We start from the raw sequence: 26,275 nt of genomic DNA, 5'->3' as shown, positions 1-26,275 counted from the left end.
TTGAGGGTCCTGGACATTTCCTCCACCCCTGCCCAGGCCAGCGAATGACCATGGCCTCTCTTCCTTTTCTAGCGTGACACCCACTGCTGCAAAGCCAGTGAGAGGGAGCGGCTCCTCATCGCCAGCACTCCCCAGCCCACCGCAGCAAGTGGAGGGCATGGCCATGGAGCTGGACAACCAGTGTCCCATATGCCTGGACAGCTGGGAGGAGGCCAGCTACGTGATGCCATGCTGCCACCGTTTCTGTTTCCCCTGCATCCGGCGGTGGGCTGAGAGCAAGCCTGAGTGCCCCCTTTGCAAGAGAAGGGTGAGTTCCATCGTGCACTCGGTGCGGGCGCATGACAACTTCGAAGAGCATGTCATCAGACCGCCTACAGCATCACCAGTTGCTGTCCACCAGGCCGCCCACAGTCCTGCAGCATCCCCACCACTGGCCTCTGGACAGGTGCCCAGGGCTCCAGTAGGCGGCCTCCAGGCCGACACCTGGGCAACCCTGTTCTGGGACCACCCAGCTCTCCTCGAGCCCCTGCTGCCCTGGCTGCATCAGATGCTGGGGCTGATCTTTGAGGATGACCATCTGCAGGCAGCCATCGTGGAGGACATTGTCATGTCCAGCCTGGTCCTCTTCGGACCAGACGAAGATGTCCTCACCCAGCTGCTGGGGCTCTTCCTTCACAACCACACAGCAACATTTGTGAACGATCTCATCAACGCAGTCATGCAACTGTGCGGCAGGGAGGCCCACCACGTGCTGGGCCTGGAGGACACCCGTGTTGCCAGGGGACAGGAGGGCAGCCCTGTGGCTGCCCTCAGCCTCACTGCCTCCCGAGAAGGATCTCCCACACCCAGCCCAGCCCGCTCCAGTAACCCTGCCAGATACAATGTGGACGACCTCCCCAGCACCTCCACAGCTACCCTTGGTGGGGATCCCAGCAGCCACCCCTCTGCCCCTGCTCCCATTCCCAGGGAGCAAGAAGAGCCCCAGGATGAGCCAGAGGAGGCTGCGCCAGGTCCCTCCACTTCCAGCCAGGGCAGGGAATGCTCCCCTGGGGGGTCACGGCGACCCCCAAAGAGGAGAGCCGGCAGCCCTGAGGCCTCTTCACCACCCAAGAAGAGGCCACCCCACCAGCAACACTAGAAGAACATCCCAGGAGCTGCTGAAACCAGGGCTGGGCCATCAGCTGGGGCATGCATCAGCCCCCAAGAAGATCAGAAGGCTCTCCTTAGTAGTCCAGATCTAATGATCAGACAGAGAAAATAAAGGCATGAAAGCTACAGAAAAAGTCTCAGTGTTACTCACAATGCAGGTGGCATTGCTGTCCTCACCCGTGCTGCTTTCTACCCTTTTGCTGTGCCCACTGTTTCCTCTCTTTGTCCTTAGATGAGCACCATGGGACTTCTCCCTCTGATCTGGCACAACCTCTTTGCCCTGCTTTGACTATCATGGGGTCCAGACCTGTGGTCTCTGAGCGCATCTCTCCCCAAAGCACAAGCATCATGGGTCTTGGCCCTCTGCTCTTGCAGGGCCCAGTTCCCTTGAGCAAGGTGTCATGGCACCTGGCCCTGTGCTCTTGCTGTGGCCCTTTCCCCTGATTCAAGCACCATGGGGGCTGGCCCTATGGACCTGAAGGGCGCTGATCTGAGCACCGCTGAGTCAGATTGTCTGGTCTCGCTGAGCCCTCTTTCCCCTCATTTGAATGCTACAGGACTTGGTCCTCTGCTCTTGCAGGACCTCTTTTGCTTGAGCAGGGTGCCATGGTACCTGGGCCTGTGCTGTTGCAGGGTCCTTCCCCTCATTCGAGCACCACAGGGCCTGGCACTACAGCTTTGCAGGACGCCATGGTACCTGGGCCTGTGCTGTTGCAGGGTCCTTCCCCTCATTCGAGCACCACAGGCCCTGGCACTACAGGTTTGCAGGACCTCTTTTCCCTGACAGGAGCACCGTGGTGCCTAGCCCTGTGCTCTTGCAGGGCTTCTGAGCCCTGATTCATGACCTATAGGTCATGATGAAAGCCTGATGGTCTTTGAGGGCTTCCTTCCTTTCAATTGAGTGCCATGGGGCCTGGCCCTCTGCCGTTGCAGGGCCCCTCAGCCCTGATCGCAGCACAATGGAGATCAGCCAAGTGGCCTTGCAGGGCCCCTGAGTACTGATTTAGGTGTGTGGGGACTGTGGACTTCCCCTAAGATAGCTCCTCTTCTCCCTAGTATCCAGTGACAGGATTCCTGGGAATGTCTCAAAGCTCTGTCAGGGGAGGTTCAGACTTGACATTAGGAAACACTTCTTTACTGACAGGGTGGTCAAAACTGCAACACCCTTCCTAGAGCGGTGGTCAATGCCCCATGCCTGTCAGTATTTAAGAGGCATTTGGACAATGCCCTTAATAAGATGCTTTAAATTTTGATCGGCCTGAATTGGTCAGGCAGTTGGACCAGATGGTCATGGTAGGTCCCTTCCAACTAAAATATTCTATTCTTTTCTTTTCTATTCTATTCTATTCTATTCTATTCTATTCTATTCTATTCTATTCTATTCTATTCTATTCTATTCTATTCTATTCTATTCTATTCTATTCTATTCTATTCTATTCTATTCTATTCTATTCTATTCTATTCTATTCTATTCTGTTCTGTTCTGTTCTGTTCTGTTCTGTTCTGTCCTATCCTATCCTATCCTATCCTATCCTATCCTATTTGCCTCCACTGTCCCTTTCAGCAGGATTTCTTTTGCATTGCATTTAGTTTTTTTATTTTTACACTATACTTTTAGTTTTATACTTTCTAAGTATGGATAATTCCATTCCACTGTAAATAAAACACTGAGGAGGCTATTTGAACTGTATGCTGTGAATTGTTTTCTTTTTCTTAAAGTGAGTCTGCTAGCCTGAGAAAATGAAAATACAATTTTTTTAGTAAGTATATAGATAATACCAGTGCATGTTTGATTAATTCTGATGAGTTCCTTTCTTTTACTATGGAATGGTAGCAATAATATCAGTTATTTTACATATTTCAACGTGAAAATTGTGTGAAATTTTCAAGATAAATGGGACAAAAAGGGCGGTCAAGTAAAGTAAGGCTAGAGACACGCTTTTTTTTATAGTATGAAATGAACTTTATGTAATTACAAACCTGTTCAGGCTGCTTTCCATCAGTGCTAAACATTCAAAACTCAATCACAGTTTATTATTATGTCTCAGAATTCAGATCCAAGACAGAATCACAAAGTGACTGAGGTTGGCAGAGACCTCTGGAAATTGTGTACTCCAACACCCTGCTCAAGTAGGGTCACCTACAACAGGTTTCCCAGGACCTTGTCCAGTCACACTTTGAATATCTCTGCAAACGGACAGTCCACAACCTCTCTGGGCAACCTTTTCTAGTGTTTTACTACCTTCACAATGATAAAAAAAAAAATCTTATGTTTAAATGGAATTTGCATGTTTAAATGGGACAGCCTGTATTTCATTGTGTCTCCTTCACCCCATATCAGGTATTTGTACACATTCAGAAGTTCCCCTCTGAGCCTTCTGCAGGCGGAACAGTCCTCGCTCTCATCCTCTCCCCACATGACAGATGCTTCACAGACCTTTGATCATCTTCATGGCCCTTTGCTGGACTTGGTCCAGTATGTCCATGTCTTTCTTGTACACGACAGCCCAGACCTAGATGCAGCACCCAGATGTGTCTCACCAGGGCTGAGTAGAGGGGAAGGATCACCTCCCTTAAGCTGCTTGCAACACGCCTCAAAATGAATAGAATCATAGAATATCTCAAGTTGGCAGGGACCCATAAGGATCGAGTCCATCTCCGTGCTCCTCACAAGACTACCTAAAACTAAGCCATATGACTAAGAGCATCATCCAGATGCTCCTTGAACTCTGAAAGGGTTGGTGCCATGACCACCTTTGGAGGCCTCTTCACATCTCCTGGATTGTCCTTACGTGGAACACTGTCTGCCTGTGTTTCAATGTTCTGTGGGAGGAACCAGGGGAGCACAGAGGGCTGGCCAGCAGGCTGAAGTGTGGGGAGAGCCTGTGGGACTTTGTCCTGCAGCCTCCGAGGGAGGCACGGGATGTTATCAAATGAACTCTCTTGGCATATGGGCCTGGAGATATGTACCACAGCCAGAGTAACCTGATGGGGCCCTGGGAAGCCACAGCCAAGACCTCAGTGACTGGCATGAAACACCAATGGCAAGCACAAGAGGAGATAGGGGGGATAGAGTGGGCAGTGGCATTGTGGTACCCTCAGACGCATGTGCTGGGGCTGCAGCACTGCCGGGGTGAGTGCCACAGGCAAGGATGGCCCATTGTGATGTCCCCGAGGAGTGGACTATGATGTCCCTGAGTGATGGGTTCCGACGTCACCGAGGGATGCACTGTGACAACATGTCCCTTGCTGCTTATATCCAGGCGGCGAGTCTCATCCGCCTGACTCGTGCCTTCACTCCAGATGAGCGAGTACACGAGGTTTGGGGCATTGAGTGAGGCTTTCGGTTGGTGCTAGTGTCATGCACAGAGAGCTGTTGACTGCAGCTCCCAGTGCCTGTTCCCACAGCCATCAGAGGATTTTCCCCTGCTCTGCCAGGTTTAGGCAGCCGGGGCACCCAGGCGGTGTGCTCACAGCAGCAGAGGTGAGCTGTACGGGGAAACTTCACTCTGGGGAACTGGGAGGGTTTCCTTCTTGAGGGTCCTGGACATTTCCTCCACCCCTGCCCAGGCCAGCGAATGACCATGGCCTCTCTTCCTTTTCTAGCGTGACACCCACTGCTGCAAAGCCAGTGAGAGGGAGCGGCTCCTCATCGCCAGCACTCCCCAGCCCACCGCAGCAAGTGGAGGGCATGGCCATGGAGCTGGACAACCAGTGTCCCATATGCCTGGACAGCTGGGAGGAGGCCAGCTACGTGATGCCATGCTGCCACCGTTTCTGTTTCCCCTGCATCCGGCGGTGGGCTGAGAGCAAGCCTGAGTGCCCCCTTTGCAAGAGAAGGGTGAGTTCCATCGTGCACTCGGTGCGGGCGCATGACAACTTCGAAGAGCATGTCATCAGACCGCCTACAGCATCACCAGTTGCTGTCCACCAGGCCGCCCACAGTCCTGCAGCATCCCCACCACTGGCCTCTGGACAGGTGCCCAGGGCTCCAGTAGGCGGCCTCCAGGCCGACACCTGGGCAACCCTGTTCTGGGACCACCCAGCTCTCCTCGAGCCCCTGCTGCCCTGGCTGCATCAGATGCTGGGGCTGATCTTTGAGGATGACCATCTGCAGGCAGCCATCGTGGAGGACATTGTCATGTCCAGCCTGGTCCTCTTCGGACCAGACGAAGATGTCCTCACCCAGCTGCTGGGGCTCTTCCTTCACAACCACACAGCAACATTTGTGAACGATCTCATCAACGCAGTCATGCAACTGTGCGGCAGGGAGGCCCACCACGTGCTGGGCCTGGAGGACACCCGTGTTGCCAGGGGACAGGAGGGCAGCCCTGTGGCTGCCCTCAGCCTCACTGCCTCCCGAGAAGGATCTCCCACACCCAGCCCAGCCCGCTCCAGTAACCCTGCCAGATACAATGTGGACGACCTCCCCAGCACCTCCACAGCTACCCTTGGTGGGGATCCCAGCAGCCCTGCCTCTGCCCCTGCTCCCATTCCCAGGGAGCAAGAAGAGCCCCAGGATGAGCCAGAGGAGGCTGCGCCAGGTCCCTCCACTTCCAGCCAGGGCAGGGAATGCTCCCCTGGGGGGTCACGGCGACCCCCAAAGAGGAGAGCCGGCAGCCCTGAGGCCTCTTCACCACCCAAGAAGAGGCCACCCCACCAGCAACACTAGAAGAACATCCCAGGAGCTGCTGAAACCAGGGCTGGGCCATCAGCTGGGGCATGCATCAGCCCCCAAGAAGATCAGAAGGCTCTCCTTAGTAGTCCAGATCTAATGATCAGACAGAGAAAATAAAGGCATGAAAGCTACAGAAAAAGTCTCAGTGTTACTCACAATGCAGGTGGCATTGCTGTCCTCACCCGTGCTGCTTTCTACCCTTTTGCTGTGCCCACTGTTTCCTCTCTTTGTCCTTAGATGAGCACCATGGGACTTCTCCCTCTGATCTGGCACAACCTCTTTGCCCTGCTTTGACTATCATGGGGTCCAGACCTGTGGTCTCTGAGCGCATCTCTCCCCAAAGCACAAGCATCATGGGTCTTGGCCCTCTGCTCTTGCAGGGCCCAGTTCCCTTGAGCAAGGTGTCATGGCACCTGGCCCTGTGCTCTTGCTGTGGCCCTTTCCCCTGATTCAAGCACCATGGGGGCTGGCCCTATGGACCTGAAGGGCGCTGATCTGAGCACCGCTGAGTCAGATTGTCTGGTCTCGCTGAGCCCTCTTTCCCCTCATTTGAATGCTACAGGACTTGGTCCTCTGCTCTTGCAGGACCTCTTTTGCTTGAGCAGGGTGCCATGGTACCTGGGCCTGTGCTGTTGCAGGGTCCTTCCCCTCATTCGAGCACCACAGGGCCTGGCACTACAGCTTTGCAGGACGCCATGGTACCTGGGCCTGTGCTGTTGCAGGGTCCTTCCCCTCATTCGAGCACCACAGGCCCTGGCACTACAGGTTTGCAGGACCTCTTTTCCCTGACAGGAGCACCGTGGTGCCTAGCCCTGTGCTCTTGCAGGGCTTCTGAGCCCTGATTCATGACCTATAGGTCATGATGAAAGCCTGATGGTCTTTGAGGGCTTCCTTCCTTTCAATTGAGTGCCATGGGGCCTGGCCCTCTGCCGTTGCAGGGCCCCTCAGCCCTGATCGCAGCACAATGGAGATCAGCCAAGTGGCCTTGCAGGGCCCCTGAGTACTGATTTAGGTGTGTGGGGACTGTGGACTTCCCCTAAGATAGCTCCTCTTCTCCCTAGTATCCAGTGACAGGATTCCTGGGAATGTCTCAAAGCTCTGTCAGGGGAGGTTCAGACTTGACATTAGGAAACACTTCTTTACTGACAGGGTGGTCAAAACTGCAACACCCTTCCTAGAGCGGTGGTCAATGCCCCATGCCTGTCAGTATTTAAGAGGCATTTGGACAATGCCCTTAATAAGATGCTTTAAATTTTGATCGGCCTGAATTGGTCAGGCAGTTGGACCAGATGGTCATGGTAGGTCCCTTCCAACTAAAATATTCTATTCTTTTCTTTTCTATTTTATTCTATTCTATTCTATTCTATTCTATTCTATTCTATTCTATTCTATTCTATTCTATTCTATTCTATTCTATTCTATTCTATTCTATTCTATTCTATTCTATTCTATTCTATTCTATTCTGTTCTGTTCTGTTCTGTTCTATTCTGTTCTGTTCTGTTCTGTTCTGTTCTGTTCTGTTCTGTTCTGTTCTATCCTACCCTATCCTATCCTATCCTATCCTATTTGCCTCCACTGTCCCTTTCAGCAGGATTTCTTTTGCATTGCATTTAGTTTTTTTATTTTTACACTATACTTTTAGTTTTATACTTTCTAAGTATGGATAATTCCATTCCACTGTAAATAAAACACTGAGGAGGCTATTTGAACTGTATGCTGTGAATTGTTTTCTTTTTCTTAAAGTGAGTCTGCTAGCCTGAGAAAATGAAAATACAATTTTTTTAGTAAGTATATAGATAATACCAGTGCATGTTTGATTAATTCTGATGAGTTCCTTTCTTTTACTATGGAATGGTAGCAATAATATCAGTTATTTTACATATTTCAACGTGAAAATTGTGTGAAATTTTCAAGATAAATGGGACAAAAAGGGCGGTCAAGTAAAGTAAGGCTAGAGACACGCTTTTTTTTTATAGTATGAAATGAACTTTATGTAATTACAAACCTGTTCAGGCTGCTTTCCATCAGTGCTAAACATTCAAAACTCAATCACAGTTTATTATTATGTCTCAGAATTCAGATCCAAGACAGAATCACAAAGTGACTGAGGTTGGCAGAGACCTCTGGAAATTGTGTACTCCAACACCCTGCTCAAGTAGGGTCACCTACAACAGGTTTCCCAGGACCTTGTCCAGTCACACTTTGAATATCTCTGCAAACGGACAGTCCACAACCTCTCTGGGCAACCTTTTCTAGTGTTTTACTACCTTCACAATGATAAAAAAAAAAATCTTATGTTTAAATGGAATTTGCATGTTTAAATGGGACAGCCTGTATTTCATTGTGTCTCCTTCACCCCATATCAGGTATTTGTACACATTCAGAAGTTCCCCTCTGAGCCTTCTGCAGGCGGAACAGTCCTCGCTCTCATCCTCTCCCCACATGACAGATGCTTCACAGACCTTTGATCATCTTCATGGCCCTTTGCTGGACTTGGTCCAGTATGTCCATGTCTTTCTTGTACACGACAGCCCAGACCTAGATGCAGCACCCAGATGTGTCTCACCAGGGCTGAGTAGAGGGGAAGGATCACCTCCCTTAAGCTGCTTGCAACACGCCTCAAAATGAATAGAATCATAGAATATCTCAAGTTGGCAGGGACCCATAAGGATCGAGTCCATCTCCGTGCTCCTCACAAGACTACCTAAAACTAAGCCATATGACTAAGAGCATCATCCAGATGCTCCTTGAACTCTGAAAGGGTTGGTGCCATGACCACCTTTGGAGGCCTCTTCACATCTCCTGGATTGTCCTTACGTGGAACACTGTCTGCCTGTGTTTCAATGTTCTGTGGGAGGAACCAGGGGAGCACAGAGGGCTGGCCAGCAGGCTGAAGTGTGGGGAGAGCCTGTGGGACTTTGTCCTGCAGCCTCCGAGGGAGGCACGGGATGTTATCAAATGAACTCTCTTGGCATATGGGCCTGGAGATATGTACCACAGCCAGAGTAACCTGATGGGGCCCTGGGAAGCCACAGCCAAGACCTCAGTGACTGGCATGAAACACCAATGGCAAGCACAAGAGGAGATAGGGGGGATAGAGTGGGCAGTGGCATTGTGGTACCCTCAGACGCATGTGCTGGGGCTGCAGCACTGCCGGGGTGAGTGCCACAGGCAAGGATGGCCCATTGTGATGTCCCCGAGGAGTGGACTATGATGTCCCTGAGTGATGGGTTCCGACGTCACCGAGGGATGCACTGTGACAACATGTCCCTTGCTGCTTATATCCAGGCGGCGAGTCTCATCCGCCTGACTCGTGCCTTCACTCCAGATGAGCGAGTACACGAGGTTTGGGGCATTGAGTGAGGCTTTCGGTTGGTGCTAGTGTCATGCACAGAGAGCTGTTGACTGCAGCTCCCAGTGCCTGTTCCCACAGCCATCAGAGGATTTTCCCCTGCTCTGCCAGGTTTAGGCAGCCGGGGCACCCAGGCGGTGTGCTCACAGCAGCAGAGGTGAGCTGTACGGGGAAACTTCACTCTGGGGAACTGGGAGGGTTTCCTTCTTGAGGGTCCTGGACATTTCCTCCACCCCTGCCCAGGCCAGCGAATGACCATGGCCTCTCTTCCTTTTCTAGCGTGACACCCACTGCTGCAAAGCCAGTGAGAGGGAGCGGCTCCTCATCGCCAGCACTCCCCAGCCCACCGCAGCAAGTGGAGGGCATGGCCATGGAGCTGGACAACCAGTGTCCCATATGCCTGGACAGCTGGGAGGAGGCCAGCTACGTGATGCCATGCTGCCACCGTTTCTGTTTCCCCTGCATCCGGCGGTGGGCTGAGAGCAAGCCTGAGTGCCCCCTTTGCAAGAGAAGGGTGAGTTCCATCGTGCACTCGGTGCGGGCGCATGACAACTTCGAAGAGCATGTCATCAGACCGCCTACAGCATCACCAGTTGCTGTCCACCAGGCCGCCCACAGTCCTGCAGCATCCCCACCACTGGCCTCTGGACAGGTGCCCAGGGCTCCAGTAGGCGGCCTCCAGGCCGACACCTGGGCAACCCTGTTCTGGGACCACCCAGCTCTCCTCGAGCCCCTGCTGCCCTGGCTGCATCAGATGCTGGGGCTGATCTTTGAGGATGACCATCTGCAGGCAGCCATCGTGGAGGACATTGTCATGTCCAGCCTGGTCCTCTTCGGACCAGACGAAGATGTCCTCACCCAGCTGCTGGGGCTCTTCCTTCACAACCACACAGCAACATTTGTGAACGATCTCATCAACGCAGTCATGCAACTGTGCGGCAGGGAGGCCCACCACGTGCTGGGCCTGGAGGACACCCGTGTTGCCAGGGGACAGGAGGGCAGCCCTGTGGCTGCCCTCAGCCTCACTGCCTCCCGAGAAGGATCTCCCACACCCAGCCCAGCCCGCTCCAGTAACCCTGCCAGATACAATGTGGACGACCTCCCCAGCACCTCCACAGCTACCCTTGGTGGGGATCCCAGCAGCCCTGCCTCTGCCCCTGCTCCCATTCCCAGGGAGCAAGAAGAGCCCCAGGATGAGCCAGAGGAGGCTGCGCCAGGTCCCTCCACTTCCAGCCAGGGCAGGGAATGCTCCCCTGGGGGGTCACGGCGACCCCCAAAGAGGAGAGCCGGCAGCCCTGAGGCCTCTTCACCACCCAAGAAGAGGCCACCCCACCAGCAACACTAGAAGAACATCCCAGGAGCTGCTGAAACCAGGGCTGGGCCATCAGCTGGGGCATGCATCAGCCCCCAAGAAGATCAGAAGGCTCTCCTTAGTAGTCCAGATCTAATGATCAGACAGAGAAAATAAAGGCATGAAAGCTACAGAAAAAGTCTCAGTGTTACTCACAATGCAGGTGGCATTGCTGTCCTCACCCGTGCTGCTTTCTACCCTTTTGCTGTGCCCACTGTTTCCTCTCTTTGTCCTTAGATGAGCACCATGGGACTTCTCCCTCTGATCTGGCACAACCTCTTTGCCCTGCTTTGACTATCATGGGGTCCAGACCTGTGGTCTCTGAGCGCATCTCTCCCCAAAGCACAAGCATCATGGGTCTTGGCCCTCTGCTCTTGCAGGGCCCAGTTCCCTTGAGCAAGGTGTCATGGCACCTGGCCCTGTGCTCTTGCTGTGGCCCTTTCCCCTGATTCAAGCACCATGGGGGCTGGCCCTATGGACCTGAAGGGCGCTGATCTGAGCACCGCTGAGTCAGATTGTCTGGTCTCGCTGAGCCCTCTTTCCCCTCATTTGAATGCTACAGGACTTGGTCCTCTGCTCTTGCAGGACCTCTTTTGCTTGAGCAGGGTGCCATGGTACCTGGGCCTGTGCTGTTGCAGGGTCCTTCCCCTCATTCGAGCACCACAGGGCCTGGCACTACAGGTTTGCAGGACGCCATGGTACCTGGGCCTGTGCTGTTGCAGGGTCCTTCCCCTCATTCGAGCACCACAGGCCCTGGCACTACAGGTTTGCAGGACCTCTTTTCCCTGACAGGAGCACCGTGGTGCCTAGCCCTGTGCTCTTGCAGGGCTTCTGAGCCCTGATTCATGACCTATAGGTCATGATGAAAGCCTGATGGTCTTTGAGGGCTTCCTTCCTTTCAATTGAGTGCCATGGGGCCTGGCCCTCTGCCGTTGCAGGGCCCCTCAGCCCTGATCGCAGCACAATGGAGATCAGCCAAGTGGCCTTGCAGGGCCCCTGAGTACTGATTTAGGTGTGTGGGGACTGTGGACTTCCCCTAAGATAGCTCCTCTTCTCCCTAGTATCCAGTGACAGGATTCCTGGGAATGTCTCAAAGCTCTGTCAGGGGAGGTTCAGACTTGACATTAGGAAACACTTCTTTACTGACAGGGTGGTCAAAACTGCAACACCCTTCCTAGAGCGGTGGTCAATGCCCCATGCCTGTCAGTATTTAAGAGGCATTTGGACAATGCCCTTAATAAGATGCTTTAAATTTTGATCGGCCTGAATTGGTCAGGCAGTTGGACCAGATGGTCATGGTAGGTCCCTTCCAACTAAAATATTCTATTCTTTTCTTTTCTATTTTATTCTATTCTATTCTATTCTATTCTATTCTATTCTATTCTATTCTATTCTATTCTATTCTATTCTATTCTATTCTATTCTATTCTATTCTATTCTATTCTATTCTATTCTGTTCTATTCTGTTCTGTTCTATTCTGTTCTGTTCTGTTCTGTTCTGTTCTGTTCTGTTCTGTTCTGTTCTATCCTACCCTATCCTATCCTATCCTATCCTATTTGCCTCCACTGTCCCTTTCAGCAGGATTTCTTTTGCATTGCATTTAGTTTTTTTATTTTTACACTATACTTTTAGTTTTATACTTTCTAAGTATGGATAATTCCATTCCACTGTAAATAAAACACTGAGGAGGCTATTTGAACTGTATGCTGTGAATTGTTTTCTTTTTCTTAAAGTGAGTCTGCTAGCCTGAGAAAATGAAAATACAATTTTTTTAGTAAGTATATAGATAATACCAGTGCATGTTTGATTAATTCTGATGAGTTCCTTTCTTTTACTATGGAATGGTAGCAATAATATCAGTTATTTTACATATTTCAACGTGAAAATTGTGTGAAATTTTCAAGATAAATGGGACAAAAAGGGCGGTCAAGTAAAGTAAGGCTAGAGACACGCTTTTTTTATAGTATGAAATGAACTTTATGTAATTACAAACCTGTTCAGGCTGCTTTCCATCAGTGCTAAACATTCAAAACTCAATCACAGTTTATTATTATGTCTCAGAATTCAGATCCAAGACAGAATCACAAAGTGACTGAGGTTGGCAGAGACCTCTGGAAATTGTGTACTCCAACACCCTGCTCAAGTAGGGTCACCTACAACAGGTTTCCCAGGACCTTGTCCAGTCACACTTTGAATATCTCTGCAAACGGACAGTCCACAACCTCTCTGGGCAACCTTTTCTAGTGTTTTACTACCTTCACAATGATAAAAAAAAAAATCTTATGTTTAAATGGAATTTGCATGTTTAAATGGGACAGCCTGTATTTCATTGTGTCTCCTTCACCCCATATCAGGTATTTGTACACATTCAGAAGTTCCCCTCTGAGCCTTCTGCAGGCGGAACAGTCCTCGCTCTCATCCTCTCCCCACATGACAGATGCTTCACAGACCTTTGATCATCTTCATGGCCCTTTGCTGGACTTGGTCCAGTATGTCCATGTCTTTCTTGTACACGACAGCCCAGACCTAGATGCAGCACCCAGATGTGTCTCACCAGGGCTGAGTAGAGGGGAAGGATCACCTCCCTTAAGCTGCTTGCAACACGCCTCAAAATGAATAGAATCATAGAATATCTCAAGTTGGCAGGGACCCATAAGGATCGAGTCCATCTCCGTGCTCCTCACAAGACTACCTAAAACTAAGCCATATGACTAAGAGCATCATCCAGATGCTCCTTGAACTCTGAAAGGGTTGGTGCCATGACCACCTTTGGAGGCCTCTTCACATCTCCTGGATTGTCCTTACGTGGAACACTGTCTGCCTGTGTTTCAATGTTCTGTGGGAGGAACCAGGGGAGCACAGAGGGCTGGCCAGCAGGCTGAAGTGTGGGGAGAGCCTGTGGGACTTTGTCCTGCAGCCTCCGAGGGAGGCACGGGATGTTATCAAATGAACTCTCTTGGCATATGGGCCTGGAGATATGTACCACAGCCAGAGTAACCTGATGGGGCCCTGGGAAGCCACAGCCAAGACCTCAGTGACTGGCATGAAACACCAATGGCAAGCACAAGAGGAGATAGGGGGGATAGAGTGGGCAGTGGCATTGTGGTACCCTCAGACGCATGTGCTGGGGCTGCAGCACTGCCGGGGTGAGTGCCACAGGCAAGGATGGCCCATTGTGATGTCCCCGAGGAGTGGACTATGATGTCCCTGAGTGATGGGTTCCGACGTCACCGAGGGATGCACTGTGACAACATGTCCCTTGCTGCTTATATCCAGGCGGCGAGTCTCATCCGCCTGACTCGTGCCTTCACTCCAGATGAGCGAGTACACGAGGTTTGGGGCATTGAGTGAGGCTTTCGGTTGGTGCTAGTGTCATGCACAGAGAGCTGTTGACTGCAGCTCCCAGTGCCTGTTCCCACAGCCATCAGAGGATTTTCCCCTGCTCTGCCAGGTTTAGGCAGCCGGGGCACCCAGGCGGTGTGCTCACAGCAGCAGAGGTGAGCTGTACGGGGAAACTTCACTCTGGGGAACTGGGAGGGTTTCCTTCTTGAGGGTCCTGGACATTTCCTCCACCCCTGCCCAGGCCAGCGAATGACCATGGCCTCTCTTCCTTTTCTAGCGTGACACCCACTGCTGCAAAGCCAGTGAGAGGGAGCGGCTCCTCATCGCCAGCACTCCCCAGCCCACCGCAGCAAGTGGAGGGCATGGCCATGGAGCTGGACAACCAGTGTCCCATATGCCTGGACAGCTGGGAGGAGGCCAGCTACGTGATGCCATGCTGCCACCGTTTCTGTTTCCCCTGCATCCGGCGGTGGGCTGAGAGCAAGCCTGAGTGCCCCCTTTGCAAGAGAAGGGTGAGTTCCATCGTGCACTCGGTGCGGGCGCATGACAACTTCGAAGAGCATGTCATCAGACCGCCTACAGCATCACCAGTTGCTGTCCACCAGGCCGCCCACAGTCCTGCAGCATCCCCACCACTGGCCTCTGGACAGGTGCCCAGGGCTCCAGTAGGCGGCCTCCAGGCCGACACCTGGGCAACCCTGTTCTGGGACCACCCAGCTCTCCTCGAGCCCCTGCTGCCCTGGCTGCATCAGATGCTGGGGCTGATCTTTGAGGATGACCATCTGCAGGCAGCCATCGTGGAGGACATTGTCATGTCCAGCCTGGTCCTCTTCGGACCAGACGAAGATGTCCTCACCCAGCTGCTGGGGCTCTTCCTTCACAACCACACAGCAACATTTGTGAACGATCTCATCAACGCAGTCATGCAACTGTGCGGCAGGGAGGCCCACCACGTGCTGGGCCTGGAGGACACCCGTGTTGCCAGGGGACAGGAGGGCAGCCCTGTGGCTGCCCTCAGCCTCACTGCCTCCCGAGAAGGATCTCCCACACCCAGCCCAGCCCGCTCCAGTAACCCTGCCAGATACAATGTGGACGACCTCCCCAGCACCTCCACAGCTACCCTTGGTGGGGATCCCAGCAGCCCTGCCTCTGCCCCTGCTCCCATTCCCAGGGAGCAAGAAGAGCCCCAGGATGAGCCAGAGGAGGCTGCGCCAGGTCCCTCCACTTCCAGCCAGGGCAGGGAATGCTCCCCTGGGGGGTCACGGCGACCCCCAAAGAGGAGAGCCGGCAGCCCTGAGGCCTCTTCACCACCCAAGAAGAGGCCACCCCACCAGCAACACTAGAAGAACATCCCAGGAGCTGCTGAAACCAGGGCTGGGCCATCAGCTGGGGCATGCATCAGCCCCCAAGAAGATCAGAAGGCTCTCCTTAGTAGTCCAGATCTAATGATCAGACAGAGAAAATAAAGGCATGAAAGCTACAGAAAAAGTCTCAGTGTTACTCACAATGCAGGTGGCATTGCTGTCCTCACCCGTGCTGCTTTCTACCCTTTTGCTGTGCCCACTGTTTCCTCTCTTTGTCCTTAGATGAGCACCATGGGACTTCTCCCTCTGATCTGGCACAACCTCTTTGCCCTGCTTTGACTATCATGGGGTCCAGACCTGTGGTCTCTGAGCGCATCTCTCCCCAAAGCACAAGCATCATGGGTCTTGGCCCTCTGCTCTTGCAGGGCCCAGTTCCCTTGAGCAAGGTGTCATGGCACCTGGCCCTGGGCTCTTGCTGTGGCCCTTTCCCCTGATTCAAGCACCATGGGGGCTGGCCCTATGGACCTGAAGGGCGCTGATCTGAGCACCGCTGAGTCAGATTGTCTGGTCTCGCTGAGCCCTCTTTCCCCTCATTTGAATGCTACAGGACTTGGTCCTCTGCTCTTGCAGGACCTCTTTTGCTTGAGCAGGGTGCCATGGTACCTGGGCCTGTGCTGTTGCAGGGTCCTTCCCCTCATTCGAGCACCACAGGGCCTGGCACTACAGCTTTGCAGGACGCCATGGTACCTGGGCCTGTGCTGTTGCAGGGTCCTTCCCCTCATTCGAGCACCACAGGCCCTGGCACTACAGGTTTGCAGGACCTCTTTTCCCTGACAGGAGCACCGTGGTGCCTAGCCCTGTGCTCTTGCAGGGCTTCTGAGCCCTGATTCATGACCTATAGGTCATGATGAAAGCCTGATGGTCTTTGAGGGCTTCCTTCCTTTCAATTGAGTGCCATGGGGCCTGGCCCTCTGCCGTTGCAGGGCCCCTCAGCCCTGATCGCAGCACAATGGAGATCAGCCAAGTGGCCTTGCAGGGCCCCTGAGTACTGATTTAGGTGTGTGGGGACTGTGGACTTCCCCTAAGATAGCTCCTCTTCTCCCTAGTATCCAGTGACAGGATTCCTGGGAATGTCTCAAAGCTCTGTCAGGGGAGGTTCAGACTTGACATTAGGAAACACTTCTTTACTGACAGGGTGGTCAAAACTGCAACACCCTTCCTAGAGCGGTGGTCAATGCCCCATGCCTGTCAGTATTTAAGAGGCATTTGGACAATGCCCTTAATAAGATGCTTTAAATTTTGATCGGCCTGAATTGGTCAGGCAGTTGGACCAGATGGTCATGGTAGGTCCCTTCCAACTAAAATATTCTATTCTTTTCTTTTCTATTTTATTCTATTCTATTCTATTCTATTCTATTCTATTCTATTCTATTCTATTCTATTCTATTCTATTCTATTCTATTCTATTCTATTCTATTCTATTCTATTCTATTCTATTCTATTCTATTCTATTCTATTCTGTTCTGTTCTGTTCTGTTCTGTTCTATCCTACCCTATCCTATCCTATCCTATCCTATTTGCCTCCACTGTCCCTTTCAGCAGGATTTCTTTTGCATTGCATTTAGTTTTTTTATTTTTACACTATACTTTTAGTTTTATACTTTCTAAGTATGGATAATTCCATTCCACTGTAAATAAAACACTGAGGAGGCTATTTGAACTGTATGCTGTGAATTGTTTTCTTTTTCTTAAAGTGAGTCTGCTAGCCTGAGAAAATGAAAATACAATTTTTTTAGTAAGTATATAGATAATACCAGTGCATGTTTGATTAATTCTGATGAGTTCCTTTCTTTTACTATGGAATGGTAGCAATAATATCAGTTATTTTACATATTTCAACGTGAAAATTGTGTGAAATTTTCAAGATAAATGGGACAAAAAGGGCGGTCAAGTAAAGTAAGGCTAGAGACACGCTTTTTTTATAGTATGAAATGAACTTTATGTAATTACAAACCTGTTCAGGCTGCTTTCCATCAGTGCTAAACATTCAAAACTCAATCACAGTTTATTATTATGTCTCAGAATTCAGATCCAAGACAGAATCACAAAGTGACTGAGGTTGGCAGAGACCTCTGGAAATTGTGTACTCCAACACCCTGCTCAAGTAGGGTCACCTACAACAGGTTTCCCAGGACCTTGTCCAGTCACACTTTGAATATCTCTGCAAACGGACAGTCCACAACCTCTCTGGGCAACCTTTTCTAGTGTTTTACTACCTTCACAATGATAAAAAAAAAAATCTTATGTTTAAATGGAATTTGCATGTTTAAATGGGACAGCCTGTATTTCATTGTGTCTCCTTCACCCCATATCAGGTATTTGTACACATTCAGAAGTTCCCCTCTGAGCCTTCTGCAGGCGGAACAGTCCTCGCTCTCATCCTCTCCCCACATGACAGATGCTTCACAGACCTTTGATCATCTTCATGGCCCTTTGCTGGACTTGGTCCAGTATGTCCATGTCTTTCTTGTACACGACAGCCCAGACCTAGATGCAGCACCCAGATGTGTCTCACCAGGGCTGAGTAGAGGGGAAGGATCACCTCCCTTAAGCTGCTTGCAACACGCCTCAAAATGAATAGAATCATAGAATATCTCAAGTTGGCAGGGACCCATAAGGATCGAGTCCATCTCCGTGCTCCTCACAAGACTACCTAAAACTAAGCCATATGACTAAGAGCATCATCCAGATGCTCCTTGAACTCTGAAAGGGTTGGTGCCATGACCACCTTTGGAGGCCTCTTCACATCTCCTGGATTGTCCTTACGTGGAACACTGTCTGCCTGTGTTTCAATGTTCTGTGGGAGGAACCAGGGGAGCACAGAGGGCTGGCCAGCAGGCTGAAGTGTGGGGAGAGCCTGTGGGACTTTGTCCTGCAGCCTCCGAGGGAGGCACGGGATGTTATCAAATGAACTCTCTTGGCATATGGGCCTGGAGATATGTACCACAGCCAGAGTAACCTGATGGGGCCCTGGGAAGCCACAGCCAAGACCTCAGTGACTGGCATGAAACACCAATGGCAAGCACAAGAGGAGATAGGGGGGATAGAGTGGGCAGTGGCATTGTGGTACCCTCAGACGCATGTGCTGGGGCTGCAGCACTGCCGGGGTGAGTGCCACAGGCAAGGATGGCCCATTGTGATGTCCCCGAGGAGTGGACTATGATGTCCCTGAGTGATGGGTTCCGACGTCACCGAGGGATGCACTGTGACAACATGTCCCTTGCTGCTTATATCCAGGCGGCGAGTCTCATCCGCCTGACTCGTGCCTTCACTCCAGATGAGCGAGTACACGAGGTTTGGGGCATTGAGTGAGGCTTTCGGTTGGTGCTAGTGTCATGCACAGAGAGCTGTTGACTGCAGCTCCCAGTGCCTGTTCCCACAGCCATCAGAGGATTTTCCCCTGCTCTGCCAGGTTTAGGCAGCCGGGGCACCCAGGCGGTGTGCTCACAGCAGCAGAGGTGAGCTGTACGGGGAAACTTCACTCTGGGGAACTGGGAGGGTTTCCTTCTTGAGGGTCCTGGACATTTCCTCCACCCCTGCCCAGGCCAGCGAATGACCATGGCCTCTCTTCCTTTTCTAGCGTGACACCCACTGCTGCAAAGCCAGTGAGAGGGAGCGGCTCCTCATCGCCAGCACTCCCCAGCCCACCGCAGCAAGTGGAGGGCATGGCCATGGAGCTGGACAACCAGTGTCCCATATGCCTGGACAGCTGGGAGGAGGCCAGCTACGTGATGCCATGCTGCCACCGTTTCTGTTTCCCCTGCATCCGGCGGTGGGCTGAGAGCAAGCCTGAGTGCCCCCTTTGCAAGAGAAGGGTGAGTTCCATCGTGCACTCGGTGCGGGCGCATGACAACTTCGAAGAGCATGTCATCAGACCGCCTACAGCATCACCAGTTGCTGTCCACCAGGCCGCCCACAGTCCTGCAGCATCCCCACCACTGGCCTCTGGACAGGTGCCCAGGGCTCCAGTAGGCGGCCTCCAGGCCGACACCTGGGCAACCCTGTTCTGGGACCACCCAGCTCTCCTCGAGCCCCTGCTGCCCTGGCTGCATCAGATGCTGGGGCTGATCTTTGAGGATGACCATCTGCAGGCAGCCATCGTGGAGGACATTGTCATGTCCAGCCTGGTCCTCTTCGGACCAGACGAAGATGTCCTCACCCAGCTGCTGGGGCTCTTCCTTCACAACCACACAGCAACATTTGTGAACGATCTCATCAACGCAGTCATGCAACTGTGCGGCAGGGAGGCCCACCACGTGCTGGGCCTGGAGGACACCCGTGTTGCCAGGGGACAGGAGGGCAGCCCTGTGGCTGCCCTCAGCCTCACTGCCTCCCGAGAAGGATCTCCCACACCCAGCCCAGCCCGCTCCAGTAACCCTGCCAGATACAATGTGGACGACCTCCCCAGCACCTCCACAGCTACCCTTGGTGGGGATCCCAGCAGCCCTGCCTCTGCCCCTGCTCCCATTCCCAGGGAGCAAGAAGAGCCCCAGGATGAGCCAGAGGAGGCTGCGCCAGGTCCCTCCACTTCCAGCCAGGGCAGGGAATGCTCCCCTGGGGGGTCACGGCGACCCCCAAAGAGGAGAGCCGGCAGCCCTGAGGCCTCTTCACCACCCAAGAAGAGGCCACCCCACCAGCAACACTAGAAGAACATCCCAGGAGCTGCTGAAACCAGGGCTGGGCCATCAGCTGGGGCATGCATCAGCCCCCAAGAAGATCAGAAGGCTCTCCTTAGTAGTCCAGATCTAATGATCAGACAGAGAAAATAAAGGCATGAAAGCTACAGAAAAAGTCTCAGTGTTACTCACAATGCAGGTGGCATTGCTGTCCTCACCCGTGCTGCTTTCTACCCTTTTGCTGTGCCCACTGTTTCCTCTCTTTGTCCTTAGATGAGCACCATGGGACTTCTCCCTCTGATCTGGCACAACCTCTTTGCCCTGCTTTGACTATCATGGGGTCCAGACCTGTGGTCTCTGAGCGCATCTCTCCCCAAAGCACAAGCATCATGGGTCTTGGCCCTCTGCTCTTGCAGGGCCCAGTTCCCTTGAGCAAGGTGTCATGGCACCTGGCCCTGGGCTCTTGCTGTGGCCCTTTCCCCTGATTCAAGCACCATGGGGGCTGGCCCTATGGACCTGAAGGGCGCTGATCTGAGCACCGCTGAGTCAGATTGTCTGGTCTCGCTGAGCCCTCTTTCCCCTCATTTGAATGCTACAGGACTTGGTCCTCTGCTCTTGCAGGACCTCTTTTGCTTGAGCAGGGTGCCATGGTACCTGGGCCTGTGCTGTTGCAGGGTCCTTCCCCTCATTCGAGCACCACAGGGCCTGGCACTACAGCTTTGCAGGACGCCATGGTACCTGGGCCTGTGCTGTTGCAGGGTCCTTCCCCTCATTCGAGCACCACAGGCCCTGGCACTACAGGTTTGCAGGACCTCTTTTCCCTGACAGGAGCACCGTGGTGCCTAGCCCTGTGCTCTTGCAGGGCTTCTGAGCCCTGATTCATGACCTATAGGTCATGATGAAAGCCTGATGGTCTTTGAGGGCTTCCTTCCTTTCAATTGAGTGCCATGGGGCCTGGCCCTCTGCCGTTGCAGGGCCCCTCAGCCCTGATCGCAGCACAATGGAGATCAGCCAAGTGGCCTTGCAGGGCCCCTGAGTACTGATTTAGGTGTGTGGGGACTGTGGACTTCCCCTAAGATAGCTCCTCTTCTCCCTAGTATCCAGTGACAGGATTCCTGGGAATGTCTCAAAGCTCTGTCAGGGGAGGTTCAGACTTGACATTAGGAAACACTTCTTTACTGACAGGGTGGTCAAAACTGCAACACCCTTCCTAGAGCGGTGGTCAATGCCCCATGCCTGTCAGTATTTAAGAGGCATTTGGACAATGCCCTTAATAAGATGCTTTAAATTTTGATCGGCCTGAATTGGTCAGGCAGTTGGACCAGATGGTCATGGTAGGTCCCTTCCAACTAAAATATTCTATTCTTTTCTTTTCTTTTCTTTTCTATTTTATTCTATTCTATTCTATTCTATTCTATTCTATTCTATTCTATTCTATTCTATTCTATTCTATTCTATTCTATTCTATTCTATTCTATTCTATTCTATTCTATTCTATTCTATTCTATTCTATTCTATTCTGTTCTGTTCTGTTCTGTTCTGTTCTGTTCTATCCTACCCTATCCTATCCTATCCTATCCTATTTGCCTCCACTGTCCCTTTCAGCAGGATTTCTTTTGCATTGCATTTAGTTTTTTTATTTTTACACTATACTTTTAGTTTTATACTTTCTAAGTATGGATAATTCCATTCCACTGTAAATAAAACACTGAGGAGGCTATTTGAACTGTATGCTGTGAATTGTTTTCTTTTTCTTAAAGTGAGTCTGCTAGCCTGAGAAAATGAAAATACAATTTTTTTAGTAAGTATATAGATAATACCAGTGCATGTTTGATTAATTCTGATGAGTTCCTTTCTTTTACTATGGAATGGTAGCAATAATATCAGTTATTTTACATATTTCAACGTGAAAATTGTGTGAAATTTTCAAGATAAATGGGACAAAAAGGGCGGTCAAGTAAAGTAAGGCTAGAGACACGCTTTTTTTTTATAGTATGAAATGAACTTTATGTAATTACAAACCTGTTCAGGCTGCTTTCCATCAGTGCTAAACATTCAAAACTCAATCACAGTTTATTATTATGTCTCAGAATTCAGATCCAAGACAGAATCACAAAGTGACTGAGGTTGGCAGAGACCTCTGGAAATTGTGTACTCCAACACCCTGCTCAAGTAGGGTCACCTACAACAGGTTTCCCAGGACCTTGTCCAGTCACACTTTGAATATCTCTGCAAACGGACAGTCCACAACCTCTCTGGGCAACCTTTTCTAGTGTTTTACTACCTTCACAATGATAAAAAAAAAAATCTTATGTTTAAATGGAATTTGCATGTTTAAATGGAATTTGCATATTTAAATGGGACAGCCTGTATTTCATTGTGTCTCCTTCACCCCATATCAGGTATTTGTACACATTCAGAAGTTCCCCTCTGAGCCTTCTGCAGGCGGAACAGTCCTCGCTCTCATCCTCTCCCCACATGACAGATGCTTCACAGACCTTTGATCATCTTCATGGCCCTTTGCTGGACTTGGTCCAGTATGTCCATGTCTTTCTTGTACACGGCAGCCCAGACCTAGATGCAGCACCCAGATGTGTCTCACCAGGGCTGAGTAGAGGGGAAGGATCACCTCCCTTAAGCTGCTTGCAACACGCCTCAAAATGAATAGAATCATAGAATATCTCAAGTTGGCAGGGACCCATAAGGATCGAGTCCATCTCCGTGCTCCTCACAAGACTACCTAAAACTAAGCCATATGACTAAGAGCATCATCCAGATGCTCCTTGAACTCTGAAAGGGTTGGTGCCATGACCACCTTTGGAGGCCTCTTCACATCTCCTGGATTGTCCTTACGTGGAACACTGTCTGCCTGTGTTTCAATGTTCTGTGGGAGGAACCAGGGGAGCACAGAGGGCTGGCCAGCAGGCTGAAGTGTGGGGAGAGCCTGTGGGACTTTGTCCTGCAGCCTCCGAGGGAGGCACGGGATGTTATCAAATGAACTCTCTTGGCATATGGGCCTGGAGATATGTACCACAGCCAGAGTAACCTGATGGGGCCCTGGGAAGCCACAGCCAAGACCTCAGTGACTGGCATGAAACACCAATGGCAAGCACAAGAGGAGATAGGGGGGATAGAGTGGGCAGTGGCATTGTGGTACCCTCAGACGCATGTGCTGGGGCTGCAGCACTGCCGGGGTGAGTGCCACAGGCAAGGATGGCCCATTGTGATGTCCCCGAGGAGTGGACTATGATGTCCCTGAGTGATGGGTTCCGACGTCACCGAGGGATGCACTGTGACAACATGTCCCTTGCTGCTTATATCCAGGCGGCGAGTCTCATCCGCCTGACTCGTGCCTTCACTCCAGATGAGCGAGTACACGAGGTTTGGGGCATTGAGTGAGGCTTTCGGTTGGTGCTAGTGTCATGCACAGAGAGCTGTTGACTGCAGCTCCCAGTGCCTGTTCCCACAGCCATCAGAGGATTTTCCCCTGCTCTGCCAGGTTTAGGCAGCCGGGGCACCCAGGCGGTGTGCTCACAGCAGCAGAGGTGAGCTGTACGGGGAAACTTCACTCTGGGGAACTGGGAGGGTTTCCTTCTTGAGGGTCCTGGACATTTCCTCCACCCCTGCCCAGGCCAGCGAATGACCATGGCCTCTCTTCCTTTTCTAGCGTGACACCCACTGCTGCAAAGCCAGTGAGAGGGAGCGGCTCCTCATCGCCAGCACTCCCCAGCCCACCGCAGCAAGTGGAGGGCATGGCCATGGAGCTGGACAACCAGTGTCCCATATGCCTGGACAGCTGGGAGGAGGCCAGCTACGTGATGCCATGCTGCCACCGTTTCTGTTTCCCCTGCATCCGGCGGTGGGCTGAGAGCAAGCCTGAGTGCCCCCTTTGCAAGAGAAGGGTGAGTTCCATCGTGCACTCGGTGCGGGCGCATGACAACTTCGAAGAGCATGTCATCAGACCGCCTACAGCATCACCAGTTGCTGTCCACCAGGCCGCCCACAGTCCTGCAGCATCCCCACCACTGGCCTCTGGACAGGTGCCCAGGGCTCCAGTAGGCGGCCTCCAGGCCGACACCTGGGCAACCCTGTTCTGGGACCACCCAGCTCTCCTCGAGCCCCTGCTGCCCTGGCTGCATCAGATGCTGGGGCTGATCTTTGAGGATGACCATCTGCAGGCAGCCATCGTGGAGGACATTGTCATGTCCAGCCTGGTCCTCTTCGGACCAGACGAAGATGTCCTCACCCAGCTGCTGGGGCTCTTCCTTCACAACCACACAGCAACATTTGTGAACGATCTCATCAACGCAGTCATGCAACTGTGCGGCAGGGAGGCCCACCACGTGCTGGGCCTGGAGGACACCCGTGTTGCCAGGGGACAGGAGGGCAGCCCTGTGGCTGCCCTCAGCCTCACTGCCTCCCGAGAAGGATCTCCCACACCCAGCCCAGCCCGCTCCAGTAACCCTGCCAGATACAATGTGGACGACCTCCCCAGCACCTCCACAGCTACCCTTGGTGGGGATCCCAGCAGCCCTGCCTCTGCCCCTGCTCCCATTCCCAGGGAGCAAGAAGAGCCCCAGGATGAGCCAGAGGAGGCTGCGCCAGGTCCCTCCACTTCCAGCCAGGGCAGGGAATGCTCCCCTGGGGGGTCACGGCGACCCCCAAAGAGGAGAGCCGGCAGCCCTGAGGCCTCTTCACCACCCAAGAAGAGGCCACCCCACCAGCAACACTAGAAGAACATCCCAGGAGCTGCTGAAACCAGGGCTGGGCCATCAGCTGGGGCATGCATCAGCCCCCAAGAAGATCAGAAGGCTCTCCTTAGTAGTCCAGATCTAATGATCAGACAGAGAAAATAAAGGCATGAAAGCTACAGAAAAAGTCTCAGTGTTACTCACAATGCAGGTGGCATTGCTGTCCTCACCCGTGCTGCTTTCTACCCTTTTGCTGTGCCCACTGTTTCCTCTCTTTGTCCTTAGATGAGCACCATGGGACTTCTCCCTCTGATCTGGCACAACCTCTTTGCCCTGCTTTGACTATCATGGGGTCCAGACCTGTGGTCTCTGAGCGCATCTCTCCCCAAAGCACAAGCATCATGGGTCTTGGCCCTCTGCTCTTGCAGGGCCCAGTTCCCTTGAGCAAGGTGTCATGGCACCTGGCCCTGGGCTCTTGCTGTGGCCCTTTCCCCTGATTCAAGCACCATGGGGGCTGGCCCTATGGACCTGAAGGGCGCTGATCTGAGCACCGCTGAGTCAGATTGTCTGGTCTCGCTGAGCCCTCTTTCCCCTCATTTGAATGCTACAGGACTTGGTCCTCTGCTCTTGCAGGACCTCTTTTGCTTGAGCAGGGTGCCATGGTACCTGGGCCTGTGCTGTTGCAGGGTCCTTCCCCTCATTCGAGCACCACAGGGCCTGGCACTACAGCTTTGCAGGACGCCATGGTACCTGGGCCTGTGCTGTTGCAGGGTCCTTCCCCTCATTCGAGCACCACAGGCCCTGGCACTACAGGTTTGCAGGACCTCTTTTCCCTGACAGGAGCACCGTGGTGCCTAGCCCTGTGCTCTTGCAGGGCTTCTGAGCCCTGATTCATGACCTATAGGTCATGATGAAAGCCTGATGGTCTTTGAGGGCTTCCTTCCTTTCAATTGAGTGCCATGGGGCCTGGCCCTCTGCCGTTGCAGGGCCCCTCAGCCCTGATCGCAGCACAATGGAGATCAGCCAAGTGGCCTTGCAGGGCCCCTGAGTACTGATTTAGGTGTGTGGGGACTGTGGACTTCCCCTAAGATAGCTCCTCTTCTCCCTAGTATCCAGTGACAGGATTCCTGGGAATGTCTCAAAGCTCTGTCAGGGGAGGTTCAGACTTGACATTAGGAAACACTTCTTTACTGACAGGGTGGTCAAAACTGCAACACCCTTCCTAGAGCGGTGGTCAATGCCCCATGCCTGTCAGTATTTAAGAGGCATTTGGACAATGCCCTTAATAAGATGCTTTAAATTTTGATCGGCCTGAATTGGTCAGGCAGTTGGACCAGATGGTCATGGTAGGTCCCTTCCAACTAAAATATTCTATTCTTTTCTTTTCTTTTCTATTTTATTCTATTCTATTCTATTCTATTCTATTCTATTCTATTCTATTCTATTCTATTCTATTCTATTCTATTCTATTCTATTCTATTCTATTCTATTCTATTCTATTCTATTCTATTCTATTCTGTTCTGTTCTGTTCTGTTCTGTTCTATCCTACCCTATCCTATCCTATCCTATCCTATTTGCCTCCACTGTCCCTTTCAGCAGGATTTCTTTTGCATTGCATTTAGTTTTTTTATTTTTACACTATACTTTTAGTTTTATACTTTCTAAGTATGGATAATTCCATTCCACTGTAAATAAAACACTGAGGAGGCTATTTGAACTGTATGCTGTG

The 26,275-nt window shown here is 52.0% G+C and overlaps 6 protein-coding genes across 6 annotated transcripts; all 6 read left to right on the top strand.

Annotated features, from left to right (window-relative positions):
- Positions 1-136: 136 nt before the first annotated feature.
- LOC148050471 (uncharacterized) lies at positions 137-1,138 on the top strand. The gene has a single exon (XM_087742268.1). The coding sequence runs from the start codon at positions 158-160 to the stop codon at positions 1,136-1,138; it is 981 nt and encodes a 326-aa protein (XP_087598394.1). The 5' UTR covers positions 137-157.
- A 3,681-nt stretch (positions 1,139-4,819) lies between these two features.
- Positions 4,820-5,821, top strand: LOC148050470 (uncharacterized). The gene has a single exon (XM_087742267.1). It carries the CDS (start codon positions 4,841-4,843, stop codon positions 5,819-5,821), a length of 981 nt encoding a protein of 326 aa, XP_087598393.1. The 5' UTR covers positions 4,820-4,840.
- A 3,702-nt stretch (positions 5,822-9,523) lies between these two features.
- On the top strand, positions 9,524-10,525 carry LOC148050469 (uncharacterized). Its single transcript, XM_087742266.1, has one exon. It carries the CDS (start codon positions 9,545-9,547, stop codon positions 10,523-10,525), a length of 981 nt encoding a protein of 326 aa, XP_087598392.1. The 5' UTR covers positions 9,524-9,544.
- Positions 10,526-14,215: 3,690 nt separating this feature from the next.
- LOC148050468 (uncharacterized) lies at positions 14,216-15,217 on the top strand. The gene has a single exon (XM_087742265.1). It carries the CDS (start codon positions 14,237-14,239, stop codon positions 15,215-15,217), a length of 981 nt encoding a protein of 326 aa, XP_087598391.1. The 5' UTR covers positions 14,216-14,236.
- Positions 15,218-18,882: 3,665 nt separating this feature from the next.
- LOC148050467 (uncharacterized) lies at positions 18,883-19,884 on the top strand. Its single transcript, XM_087742264.1, has one exon. The coding sequence runs from the start codon at positions 18,904-18,906 to the stop codon at positions 19,882-19,884; it is 981 nt and encodes a 326-aa protein (XP_087598390.1). The 5' UTR covers positions 18,883-18,903.
- A 3,701-nt stretch (positions 19,885-23,585) lies between these two features.
- Positions 23,586-24,587, top strand: LOC148050466 (uncharacterized). The gene has a single exon (XM_087742263.1). It carries the CDS (start codon positions 23,607-23,609, stop codon positions 24,585-24,587), a length of 981 nt encoding a protein of 326 aa, XP_087598389.1. The 5' UTR covers positions 23,586-23,606.
- Positions 24,588-26,275: the final 1,688 nt, after the last annotated feature.

This window comes from Nipponia nippon, unplaced genomic scaffold (genome assembly GCF_047370975.1).
Source record: "Nipponia nippon isolate SJK-2023a ecotype South Korea unplaced genomic scaffold, ASM4737097v1 scaffold_8, whole genome shotgun sequence".
Lineage (NCBI taxonomy): Eukaryota > Metazoa > Chordata > Aves > Pelecaniformes > Threskiornithidae > Nipponia > Nipponia nippon.
Note: the sequence above shows the minus strand (reverse complement) of the source record. Positions and strands in the feature narration are given on the sequence as shown.